Here is a 13108-nt window from a genome sequence, read left to right as displayed (position 1 = left end):
ATCTCCACATGGCACGATTTAATTGGCCATAAATTTTATTTGCCTACACCACGCTTTCTGCTAAAACACCCAAAACATCTTATTCTCCCCAAACCACCGAGCATGCACCGTCGTGGCACTCCAGCGTGAGGTGCGTCTCCTTCTTCAGCACGACCCGACTCTCCAGCGCTAGATGCTCTAAAATCAGTCTTGACTGGTCAACTCTTTCAATATCAATATTAACTAGTCAATCATCTTATCAAAGTCATCAGTCTATGGACTAATGAGCTTTACTAAATTTTAATTGAATACTCCCTCCATCCACAAAGAGTGTGAGGTCGAGTGGAGGACACGAATTTTAATAAAAATAAATAAAAAAATGTGATTTTAATGTTGTATACTGGATCAATATTCATAAATTGGGCTTTGGTACTTTATATTACTAAAATCACTGGCCCAAATAGTATTGGGCTTTATAAACATAAAAAAAAAATCTCTACATATTTTACCTAATCAATTAATCTCATATAGTAATTGACTTGCTAAAATTGTCTATTCAATAAATATCTATATTGAAATCTAATATCTCAAATTAATTGTATATATAAATAATAACATAGGGGGCTACTACATTTTCCATACAAGCGAGAAAATCTGGAGGAAACGAACTACTTGAGAGACGATGAATACTGACTTGTGATCGTTTTCAGTTTTCCGTGGAGAAAATGAAGGGTGTTAGAGTCTTGATTCCGAGCTCACAGCAGCTGGAAATGAGGCCTGTGAGGTTCTGCGAACCGGCTCTGTGGCCCTCAGAGTGTTGCTCAAGACTTTCAAAACCAAACAGAAATGGGACGATTTCAACATATTGATGAAAAGGGGTACTCAATGTTTATGATTTTTGTTTGATTTGATGCATCATCTCTATTTAATACAACTTCATACATGATTATCGTTTTTGGTGTAGATTTAATTGTGGTTTGAAAGTGTGAGAGAATATTGAGGTTGCTTGAGAAAGACCCTCTTCTCAAAGATGAGAGAGACAAGGCTAGAAAGATCTCAAGAAGGATTTGGTAGCTTCTGCCTTAGAGCTTCATCAACTCAAGAAATTAATCAAGAATCATCGTCAAATACATTTGAAAGATGCAATTCTCAGTTCAATGAGATGTTTTCACACTCACCTCAATTGAGATAGATCATCATCCATTTGATGAAACTTAATGTCTAACATGTCTGTCGCTGCTTCCAACTGCACAAACAACTGAAAACGGTGGATTTTGAGATGATTTCATTGGTGAAGTGAATGTGCTATAATATTTTAATAGTTGTTGAGTTCCATATATGCCTTCTTGATTGAGCTAATTAGAGGGCATATTTCCTTTCCAAGATTGTGTTTTCTAGGCATTATGAACACGTGATCATATATAGCATGTGAAGTGTGTGAAACATCTCTTCGTTTCACTTATAGTTGCAAGGTTTTGATTTGATTTTCTCTACAGTTTGAGTATCGCAATTCGTAGCTCCCATCTATCAAATCTACAATCATTCTTCTTAGCCCCCATTTTCTTTTTCACATAACAATGCACTCAGCTTTGGAAATTACATGACTCTTGTCAGGCCCTTCATGTTTAAGATGGCAACAGACCAACCATATTTGCCATAGCATAAAACCTCATATCTCATAATCATAATTCATAAGTGTTGAGTTCACACTTTAAAGCCCATGCAATATCTCGCAAATGCAACCCAGCTGCCTTCTGCAAAAATTGCCAAAACTGCAACCCTTTCCCTATTTTCCCTATTTTATATAACCACTTGACGAGCCCAACGAAAACTTTGGCCCAAATCCAATTTCCTCTACCACACACAGACTACTCTTCGTTCCCCAAATCTTCGAGCTTTGATTCCATTCCATGTAGATAGAGAGAATGTTTGAATGGAATGGTCATCCTCAACTTTACAAAAATTCATCTTCACACACACAAAAATTAATTCCAAAAAAATAAAAAATCACAAGCAATCTCTCTCTGCGAAACCATGGATGGAGGAGGTGTGTCTGCCGCCGCCATCGAAGTTCTTGTTCAAAACGTCATCAACGTTTTCAAAGAAGAGCGGTCTCTACTTCGAGGTCTCGATGGAGATACCCAACAGCTGCAGAGGACTCTGGCCATGATTCAAGCTTACTTGAATGACGCTGAGAAGAAATCAATCACCCAAGATGCAGTCAAGATCTGGTTGAGGGAGCTTGAAGCTGTGGCTTTCGATGCTGATAATGTTGTGGATGAACTCAGCTATCATCTTCTCCACAAAAGAGTCAACAAAATGAAGACACCCAAGGATAAGGTACTATCATGCTTCTCATCCTTGAATCACATCTCACGCCCACGAAATATGGCTCTTAGAATCAAACAAATCAATACGAGTTTTGAGAATATGAACAAAAGGGCAACCGAGCTCGGCCTTCAGAGCATAGTGGTGAATGCACCTGCTGCTGCTCTGAATGCTTCCTTTGAGACTGATTCATTCTCTATTGATCCAATCTTTATTGGAAGAGATGATGATGTGCCTAAACTAGTTGAGATGCTGATCCAGATCAGCCCAGAGGAACGGAGATTCTCCACCCTTGCAATTGTCGGAATGGGAGGTATGGGGAAGACTACGTTGACCAGGAAAATCTTCAATCATCAAAGGGTGAAGACTCGATTCGGATCACGGCTTTGGGTTCATGTTTCTCAAAATTTTGATCCAGTGCTTCTTTTCAAGAAAATACTTTTCAAGATGGCTAAAAACACTAGTGATGGAGTTGAGAGCAGAGATGATGATATCCTGGAAACTAGAAAGACTACTGATGGAGTTGAGACCAGAGAAGATATTCTTGAAAAGCTTCAAGAAGCTTTGAAAGCTAAAACTTATCTTCTTGTTCTTGATGATATATGGAATCAAGATGTTCCGACATGGGAAGGCTTTATAAATTCTTTGTTGGGAGTAACTTCTACTAAAGGAAATGGCATCATCATCACTACCAGGAATGAGAAGGTTGCTTCAATTGTGAACCCACTTGACATTCATATGTTAAAAGGCTTATCAGATGAAGATTGCTGGTCCATAATCAAAGTTAAAACTTTTGATGAAAATAGAGAAGTTCCATCAGGCTTGGAAATGATTGGAAGAAAGATTGCAAAAAGATGTAAAGGTTTGCCCTTAGCTGCCAATGTGGTCGGGGGAGTGCTTCGCTGTAAATCTCAAGAAGAGTGGGTCGAAGTCAAACAGAGATGGCTTACAGATGTTGACGGAGATAACATCTCAAAAATTTTGAGATTGAGCTTTGATAATCTGTCTTCACCGTCACTCAAGAAGTGCTTCACATACTGTTCAATTTTCCCAAAAGGTGGCAAAATTGTGAAGCAGGAGCTGATTGAACAATGGATGGCAGAAGGTTTTCTTCAGCCAAATCGAAGAGATGATATGGAGTCCGTGGGCGACATGTTCTTTAATATGCTTTTACAAAACTCTTTGTTGCAAGTTGCAGGGAGAGATGATATTGGAAATGTGGAGAGTTGTGTGATGCACGATCTTGTGCATGATCTGGCATCTTCTGTTTTGGGTTATTCTAATAACAAAGATGGATCAGAACCTACCCCAAAGCATTTGCGTACATTGTTCTCGGAAGGTGAAGAAATTTCGGGTAACATTTTGTCCAACTTGGAAAGTCTGCATGTTCTTACTCTTAAGAGTGATGGGGTTAAAGAGTTGCCCAATTCAGTAAGGAAGTTGATACATTTGAGAAATCTTGATATTTCAAATACAGAAATTGAGAATTTGCCAGACTGGATTAGTGAATTCCATCATTTGCAAACATTAAGAGCCGAGAGAGCCGAGAGAAGGTTGAGGTGGAATAGATCGATTCTTCTGCCAAGTACGTTAAAGTACTTGATTAACTTAAGGCATCTCTATATCAACGACAGTATAGATTTGCCAGCGGAGATTGGGAGATTAACTTGTCTCCAAACACTAAGGCACTTTAGAGTTGGTGACAAGAAGGGCCATCGAATTGAAGAGCTTGGAAGTTTGAAGAATCTCAAAGGAAAACTAGTGATTAGTAGTTTGGAAAAGGTGCATGGCAAAGAAGAAGCAGAGAAAGCAAAGATATTTGAGAAGCCAACTTATTTGATTTGAGGTTTCAATGGGGTTATTTTGGGATGCCAAAGTTATTTGATTTAATGTTCCAATGTGGTTCTGTCAGAGAAGGTGAAAGAAATGATGAGGAGAGTGTGTTGGAAGGCCTCCAGCCTCATGCAAATGCCAATCTGAAGAAGTTAGAGATTTATGGATTCAAAGGCAAAAGATTTCCAGAGTGGATTGAGAAGATGGCAGTACGGGATGGACCTCAAGCCTCTTGGGTAGCACTTGAAAACTTGATTCAGATAACACTCGAGAGGTGCTCAGAATGTGAGGAAATCCCACAGCTGGAGCACTTGCCAAATCTCAAATCTCTTTCTTTGATAGGATTGGAGAAGGTGAGGTTCATAAATTCTTCATTTTCTAAATTAATGTCCCTCAATATAGATTGCTTAGAGGGATTGGAATGTCTGCCAGATTGGTTGTTTTATAAGAATCAGAATCTCTCAAAGTTGGAGATAAGGCAATGCCCCAAGTTGAGAGAATTACCAGATGGACTGGACACCCTCAATTCTCTGGAGAAGTTGGTTATACATGATTGTCCAAATCTGAAGTCAATAGGGAATCCAAGTGGCAGAGAAGGACAATCACAAGGAATCCTACGCGAACTCGTGATTGAAAGGTGCGAAGGGTTGATGGTTTTGCCACGTCAAATGCTAGAGTCATGGGCGCCAACAATCGAGTGTCTCGAATTGAAGGGATTAAGCAGCCTAAAGAATCTGCCGATGGTAATTGGCTGCCTCGCTAAGGCAGCTCATCTCACAAATTTGAAAATTGTTGGTGTTCCGATTGCTAGTGTCAAGAGTTGGGCTTTAGGCCGCTCAAGAGAATTAGTGATAGATGTGAGTGAGGAGTTGTCAATGGAGAGTAGTGTTGGCATGAAAGAGCCTGTGGATGCCTTATTGCAAGGATGCTGCAACTCACTTACTAATTTCACCTTAAGAGGGGTGCAAAATTGGGAGTGGTTACCAGAATCAATTCAACATCTCACAGCTCTTAATGTGTTAAACTTGCATAATTTAGGGGTAGAAGAATTGCCAGAATGGTTGGGGAACCTTCCATCCCTACGGAGCTTAACTCTAAATAGTTGCAACAAGTTGAGGCATCTGCCCTCTTGCTGGGATGCATTGGAGGTTTTATATATCGAAGATTGTGGAGAATTACACATTGATCCTGCAGAGTGGCACAACAACTCTCCCAATCTCACCATCTGGGTTGACGGCCGCCAGATTAAACCTTGCAGCAAGTAAGTTTCATTTTTCTTTCTTTTTTGAGTTGGTTTTTTTCTTAAAAGTTTAATTTTGCTATAATTCAAAATTAATTATGTAGAAATAAAATTTAGAAAATTAATATGAATTTCATATCAATCTTTTGAGGACACATAAGCTGTTGAAGTAGCTTTAATTCAAGCCATGAAAGTAGTTAAGAACACGGATGGCATGAAATGAAATATGATAGATTTATTTATTTATTTAAAGGAAAACATGATAGATTGATGATGAAATAGAATGTAAGAAATTTGTGATGTATATATATATCTTATTTGTTTTATGAAACTCATTTATTGGACACTTTGTAGACAGCTACCTAAATATTACTTGAAAATCAAACTTGTCTAACTATTTTTTTTTTTATTTTTTTGTGAATGAACAAATAAGTTTAAAAGTTGTACGACAAATGACTCGAACTTAAAAATTTTGGCTTCAAACATTAACCATACTATTATTATACCAACACACGCAAACTTGCCTTAAAATTTGACGTTGGATGTATGGTGTTATAAGGAACGAATTAAAATCATCACTACGGAATTGCTAATTTGAATAATATGCGACAAAAGATAAGCAGCAATTATTTATTGCTTTCCTCTATGGTGGCAGAGCAGCGTGAGGCTAATGTTAAATTTTGATGCTAAATGTTTAACTGGCTTGACCAAGTATGGATTGCATCACAAACAGTAGTATTTGTTCCAATGAGGTGTGAAATCCATGATTGTAATAACAGAAACTCTTAGGGGTGTATTGGTTTGGGATTATGTTAGATTTTTTTGGATTTTAAAAAGTTTATTGATTTTTGTGGGTTTAGGAAATCAATAGACTTTATGCAGAGTTTCGGTGACTTTTTTTATATTAATTTTCATGGATTTTTACCGACTTGATAGGAATTAGGAAGGCAGCAATCCAGCGCCGGCTGGAGCCCAGCTACCACTGGAACTGGAGCAACCCAACGACCGTTGGAACCGGAGCTGGAGATGCATGAGTATATTCATTTTGAAATAATGATCCAATCCAATACACTAGGTCTAGGTGTTGATGGAGATGCACATGATGGTGTGTATGCTAACATTCCTCTGTGAATAAAATCATAGCTACTTGAATGACCAGACCTATAGTCCACTACTACATTAGCATCATTCAAATATTGCAAGCAGTTTTCATGAATTTAATTTATCACAACTCCTAACTGAATTGCCTGCCATTTCACGCGATGAACAGAGAGCTATACAACATGCACATATATAACACTTTGATGCCACTGAATAACCACACGACCAACTCAGTGTGCGACTGATAATTAATATGGGTTGATCCAAATGTACCTATTGTCTGCTGAAAAACAACCCTTTTTGGTGCATCGTTTCCTTGCTATATGGAAAGAATTGAAACAATTGAGCGTGGCAATGGCACGAACATTAGAAATGCCAAAAATGGATTTGCAAACCTCTAATAAACCCAAAAAAAGAATGTTCAGAGAATAGTAACCCAAGGATAGAAAAACAGACGTGCTTGCATGCTTCCTAGTCTAATCAACAGAAAAAGATGTGCAAATTAGGCAGAAACAAAAATAAATAAAAAAGTAATGTGACGGAAAATAAATTCGGTAATCTCTACCAAAATTAATACCAATTGATGCATACAATAGTCTATCCACTGTGTCATATGAGGTGTGGTAATAATAAATTCTGTAGTCTGTCTCACCAGGAACTGCACCAAAAACATCCTGTCTCCATTAAAAAATTTATCAATTACAATGATCAGAAGTTTCTTACATAATTAGAGCTTAATAATAAAATTTATCCCACAGAGAGGGGGAGATTGAGAGATGTTAGTGGGCCAATAAACCTAATTCTCTGTGTTACAGCCACAAAGACAAAATGCATCACAAATTCTGAAAACCATATATTAGTGCAATCAACACCAAAGATATCTCCACATGGTAAAGGCATTTGACACTTCTATATCCCTGCTATCTATCTTCATTACAAAATCATTCACCTATAAAAATAAAAGTTCAAGATAGCAATCTTTTTTAATCTACAGAGAAAGTAAACAAGGTCATATAAGCCTTCTACTGATAACTGAAGAAGAAAAGTAAAACCTGAGCTGCACTATTTGCAATGAGATATATAGCTGACTGAGTGGGGCGGTGCTCGCGAGCTCTACCCATCATGCCCCTTTTGAGTCCCCAAGCGCGGCAATAGGCGGCGGGAGCTCAGGCTCGAGCCGCTCGGTGGAGCCCCGCTGCACATGCTCGCTGGAAATGAATAATGAAACATCCTTTTCAAGGTAGAGATGGATCATTAATGACTTTTTCCTTTTCCACATAGATAGTGACCAGTGAGTACATAATTGAAGAGAGATAATGTTTGAATGGTCATCCACAACTTTACAATCATTCATCTTCACACACACACACACACACACAAAGTTCACAAAGCATTCTCTCTCTGCAAAATCATGGATGGAGGAGGTGTGTCTTCTGCAGCCATTGAAGTTCTGCTTCAAAACCTGATCAACTTTATCAAGGAAGAGTATTCTCTTCTTCGAGGTCTCGAAGGAGATGCCCAACAGCTGCAGAGGACTCTGGGCATGATTCAAGCCTACTTGAATGACGCTGAGAAGAAATCCATCACCCAAGATGCAGTCAAGATCTGGTTGAGGGAGCTTGAAGCTGTGGCTTTCGATGCTGATAATGTCTTGGATGAACTCAACTATCATCATCTCCACAAAAAAGTGAAGAAATTGAAGACACCCAATCCCAAGGCGAAGGATAAGGTACTATCATGCTTCTCATCCTTAAATCATATCTCACTTCGGCGTAACATGGCTCTTAGAATCAAACAAATCAATGCCACTTTCGAGTCTATGAACAAGAGGGCATCAGATCTTGACCTTCAAAGCATAGTTGTGAATGCACCTGCTGCTGCTTCTCTGAATGCTTCCTTTGAGACTGATTCATTGTCTCTTGATCCAATCTTTATTGGAAGAGATGATGATGTGCCTAAACTAGTTGAGATGCTCACCCACACCCACTCAGAGGAACGGATCTTCTCCATCATTGCTCTTGTTGGAATGGGAGGTATGGGGAAAACTACGTTGACTAGAAAAGTCTTCAATCATGAAAAGATGAAGACTCGATTTGGATCACATATTTGGGTTCATGTTTCTCAAACTTTTGATCCGATCATTATTTTGAACAAAATCTTTTCAACATTGACTTCAAATACTGATGTGAGAGTTGAAAGTAGGGAAGTTCTTCAGCAAAAGCTTCAAGAAGCTTTGAAGGCTAAAACTTATCTTCTTATTCTTGATGATGTATGGAATGAAGATGTTCCGAAATGGGAAAACTTTATAAATTCCATATCGGGAGTAACTTCTACTAAAGGAAATGGCATCATCATCACTACCAGGAATGAGAAGGTTGCTTCAATTGCGAACCCACTTGACATTCATATGTTAAAAGGCTTATCAGATGAAGATTGCTGGTCCATAATCAAAGCTAAAACTTTTGTTGAAAATGGAGATCAAGTACCATCAGGATTGGAGATGATTGGAAAAAAGATTGCTGAAAGATGTAAAGGTCTGCCCTTAGCTGCCAATGTTGTCGGCGGAGTGCTTCGCCGTAAATCTCAAAAAGAGTGGCTCGATGTCGAACAGAGATGGCTAACGGATGTTGATGGAGATAACATCTCGAAAATTTTGAGATTGAGCTTTGATAATTTGTCTTCACCGTCACTCAAGAAGTGCTTCACATACTGTTCAATTTTCCCAAAAGGTGGCAAAATTGTGAAGCAGGAGCTGATTGAACAATGGATGGCAGAAGGTTTTCTTCAGCCAAATGGAAGAGATGATATGGAGTGTGTGGGCGACATGTTCTTTAATATGCTTCTACAAAACTCTTTGTTGCAAGTTGCGAAGAGAGATGATATTGGAAATGTGGAGAGTTGTGTGATGCACGATCTTGTGCATGATCTGGCATCTTCTGTTTTGGGTGGTTCTAATAATGCAGATGGCTGCAACCAAATCAGATACATCACTCTTCAAGGGTCAAAGCCTGTGCCAAAACAAGTGGCAAAACATTTGCGTACATTGTTCTTGGAAGGTGAAGAAATTCCGGGTAACATGTTCTCCAACTTGGAAAGTTTGCATGTTCTTACTCTTCAGAGTCGTGGAGTTAAAGAGTTGCCCAATTCAGTTAGGAAGTTGATACATTTGAGAAATCTTGATATTTCAAATACACGAATTGAGAATTTGCCAGACTGGATTAGTGAATTCCATCACTTGCAAACGTTAAGAGTTGAGAATTGGTTGAATACAGTGTTTCTGCCAAGTACGTTAAAGTACTTGATTAATTTAAGGCATCTCTATATCCACGATGATGTGAAGTTGCCTGCGGAGATTGGGAGATTAACTTGTCTCCAAACACTAAGGCACTTTAGAGTGGGTGACAACAAGGGGTATCGAATTGAAGAGCTGGGAAGTTTGAAGAATCTCAAAGGACAACTAGTGATTAGTGGTTTGGAAAAGGTGCAGGGCAAAGAAGAGGCAGAGAAAGCAAAGATATTTGAGAAGTCAAACTTATTTGATTTGGGGTTTGTATGGGATGAGGAGAGAGAAGGTGAAAGAAATGATGACCAGAATGTGTTGGAAGGCCTCCAACCTCATGCAAATGCCAATCTGAAGAAGTTAGAGATTAAAGGATTCAAAGGCAAAAGATTTCCAGAATGGATTGAGAAGATGGCAGTACGGGATGGGCCTCAAGCCTCTTGGCTACCACTTGAAAACTTGATTCAGATAACACTCAAGAGGTGCTCAGAATGTGAGGAAATCCCACAGCTGGAGCACTTGCCAAATCTCAAATCTCTTTCTTTGAAAGCATTGAAGAAGTTGAGGTTCATAAATTCTTCATTTTCTAAATTAATGTCCCTCAAAATAGAAGAGTTGGAGGGATTGGAATGTCTGCCAGATTGGTTATTCTATAAGAATCAGAATCTATCAGAGTTGGAGATAAGTGGATGCCCCAGGTTGAGAGAATTACCAGATGGACTGGACACCCTCAATTCTCTGGTGGAGTTGAGTATATGTGATTGTGGAAATGTGAAGTCAATAGGGAATCCAAGTGGCAGAGAAGGACAATCACAAGGAATCCTACGCGAACTCAGGATTCAAAGTTGCGAAGGGTTGATGGTTTTGCCACGTCAAATGCTAGAGTCATGGGCGCCAACAATCGAGAATCTCGTATTGTGGAAATTAAGCAGCCTACAGAATATGCCGATGGTAATTGACTGCCTCGCTAAAGCAGCTCGTCTCACAGCTTTGACAATTGGTGGTGTTCCTAAATTCTTCATGTGTACTGATAGTGTCAAGAGTTGGGGTTTAGGCTGCTTATGGAGCTTAGTGATAGATGTGAGTTGGGAGTGGTCAATGGAGAGTAGTGTTGGCATTAAACAGACTGTGGATGCCTTATTGCAAGGATGCTGCAACTCACTTACTTACTTGGTCTTAAGAGGGGTGGAAAATTGGGAGTGGTTACCAGAATCAATTCAACATCTCACAGCTCTTTATAGGTTAGAGTTAGAGAATTTAGGGGTAGAAGAATTGCCTGAATGGTTGGGGAACCTTCCATCTCTAGAGCGCTTATATCTAATTAGTTGCAACAAGTTGAGGCGTCTGCCATCTTGCTGGGGGGATGCATTGAAGTATTTAAGTATTAGAGATTGTGGGGAATTAGGCATTGATCCTATTCCTGCAGAGTGGCACAACAACTTTCCCAATCTCACCGTCTGGGTTGACGGCCGCAACCTGATTGATTAAACCTAGAAGCAAGTAAGTTTCATTTCTCTTTCGTTGTTTTAGGTTATTTTTTTCTTAAAAGTTCAATTTTGCTAGAATCCGTGGAATTTAAAATTAATTATGTAAAAATGAAATTTAGAAAATAAATATGAATTTCATATTAATCTTCTTTTTTTTGTATTTTTCGTAATGATGGAAAAATTTGGTGATGCTTAATTAATTAATATTAATTATTTATATTAAATTTAGATGATTGATTAATATTGAACTATAATTTTATAATTTTTCAAGTATTATCCAATAATTGGTTCAAAAAATATATTAAAGTAATAAATGTTATGTGAAATGTAATAAAATATAAATTTATACTCATAAATTTTTTTATTAAAATAATTCTTTTTTACGCACGTCATCTCAGTCTCCTAGTCTTATAAAAATGTATTTTCTTATCAATTTTTTTTTATTTATAATATCCTTACTTATTTTAAATCTTAAGATTAATCAAATAATTGTAATTAATCAAATAATTGTAATAAGATTTGTCTATTTTCTTTCTATAATATATATTGTTTAAATTCAATATTTTTACTTTGATCACATGTACTAGAATATAGCCCTGTATATAATAGCGTGTGCTATCATAATATATTGATTTCATATTAACTATTATTCTGTGTTGTATTGTTCAGAACTTCAGCAGTGTTGAGTTGATGCTTCCGCTACAGAAATTGAAGCTATAGATTAATGATTGTCCATTTGCAGAGTTGCTTTCTTCATCGATCTTGCTTTGGTGTTCTTTTCCTGTAGCTTTTTGAGAATGCAAACTACAAACGTCATGTTTCTTGAGCATTGTTTTTCATTTCTATCTTTTGAGGAAAAAGAAGCTGGTGAAGTAGCTTTCAATCTAATAGACATTCTTCGAACATTTATTTCAAGCCGTGAAAGTAGTTAAGGGTGTGGATGGCATGAAATGAAACATGATATATAGATTTTTTTTTATTATTTATTTAAAGGGAAACATGATAGATTGATAATGAAATACAATGTATGATATTTGTGATGTAGTATATCTTATTTGCTTTGTGAAACTCAATTGTTTTGGAAATTGGACACTTTGTTGTAGACAACTACCTAAATATTCCTTGAAAATCAAACTTGTCTAACTACTTTTTTAGTGTTTTTTTTTTTTTTTTTTTTTTTTTTTTTTGTGAATGAACAAATATGTTTGAAAGTTGTACGATAAATGATTCAAACTTGAAATCTTTGGCTTCAAGCATTAACCATACTATTATTATACCAACACATACACACTTGCCTTACAATTTGATGTTGGATATATGGTGTGATAAGGAAAGAATTAAAATCATCACTAAAGTCACAAATCAAGTATTAGAATGAACACAAAACAACCACACACTCAGAATCAAGAAAATCTACATTTGGATTATTAGATGAATATAATCAACTCGATGAATTCATAACTAAATTACTAGTGTTAGTTGTGTTATTAATTAATGATCTTAAATCGATGTAAAGTGAGTTTGTGTTGTTCCATTCCAAAAAAAAAAAGGTTTGTGTTGTTAATTTCACACCTAACTTGATGAATTCACAATTGAATCGCTAGTATTGGTTGTGAATTTGAGATATAAAGCTTGGATTTACAACCAACACTTATTTCTAGTTGTGAAGTCAAACTTTAAAATTGGAATTTGCAACTAAATAGCTAGTATTAATTGTGAATTCGAGTTTTAAAGCTTAAATTCACGACTAGAATTAATACTAATTGTAAATTCGAGTTTTAAAACTAGAATTCACAGCTAAGAATAGTCTTGGTTGTGAATTCGAGTTCAAAAACTAAAATTCACAACTTAATTAAAGAT

General features: G+C 37.2%; 2 protein-coding genes across 2 annotated transcripts; both read left to right on the top strand.

Moving 5' to 3' along the window:
* The first annotated feature begins 1819 nt into the window (after nt 1–1819).
* LOC130993750 (uncharacterized) lies at nt 1820–11392 on the top strand. The gene is made up of 3 exons (XM_057918787.1): nt 1820–4133; nt 4220–5401; nt 7805–11392. The coding sequence occupies exons 1-3, from the start codon at nt 2014–2016 to the stop codon at nt 11247–11249; spliced, it is 6747 nt and encodes a 2248-aa protein (XP_057774770.1). The 5' UTR covers nt 1820–2013; the 3' UTR covers nt 11250–11392.
* On the top strand, nt 4166–6601 carry LOC130991853 (probable disease resistance protein RPP1). The gene is made up of 2 exons (XM_057916267.1): nt 4166–5401; nt 6317–6601. Exons 1-2 carry the CDS (start codon nt 4176–4178, stop codon nt 6321–6323), a joined length of 1233 nt encoding a protein of 410 aa, XP_057772250.1. The 5' UTR covers nt 4166–4175; the 3' UTR covers nt 6324–6601.
* Nucleotides 11393–13108: the final 1716 nt, after the last annotated feature.

Source organism: Salvia miltiorrhiza, chromosome 7 (assembly GCF_028751815.1).
Source record: "Salvia miltiorrhiza cultivar Shanhuang (shh) chromosome 7, IMPLAD_Smil_shh, whole genome shotgun sequence".
NCBI classification, from domain to species: Eukaryota; Viridiplantae; Streptophyta; class Magnoliopsida; order Lamiales; family Lamiaceae; genus Salvia; species Salvia miltiorrhiza.
The sequence above is the reverse complement of the archived record's forward strand: the minus strand, read 5'-3'. Positions and strand labels throughout refer to the sequence as shown.

Excerpts from the sequence above, each read along its gene's own strand:
- LOC130993750 (XM_057918787.1), top strand. The coding sequence starts at position 2,014 with ATGGATGGAGGAGGTGTGTCTGCCGCCGCCATCGAAGTTCTTGTTCAA. Across the intron at positions 4,134-4,219 it reads AAAGCAAAGATATTTGAGAA|AGAAGGTGAAAGAAATGATG; the intron begins GCCAACTTATTT and ends TGGTTCTGTCAG. Across the intron at positions 5,402-7,804 it reads CAGATTAAACCTTGCAGCAA|AATGGTCATCCACAACTTTA; the intron begins GTAAGTTTCATT and ends AGATAATGTTTG.
- LOC130991853 (XM_057916267.1), top strand. The coding sequence starts at position 4,176 with ATGCCAAAGTTATTTGATTTAATGTTCCAATGTGGTTCTGTCAGAGAA.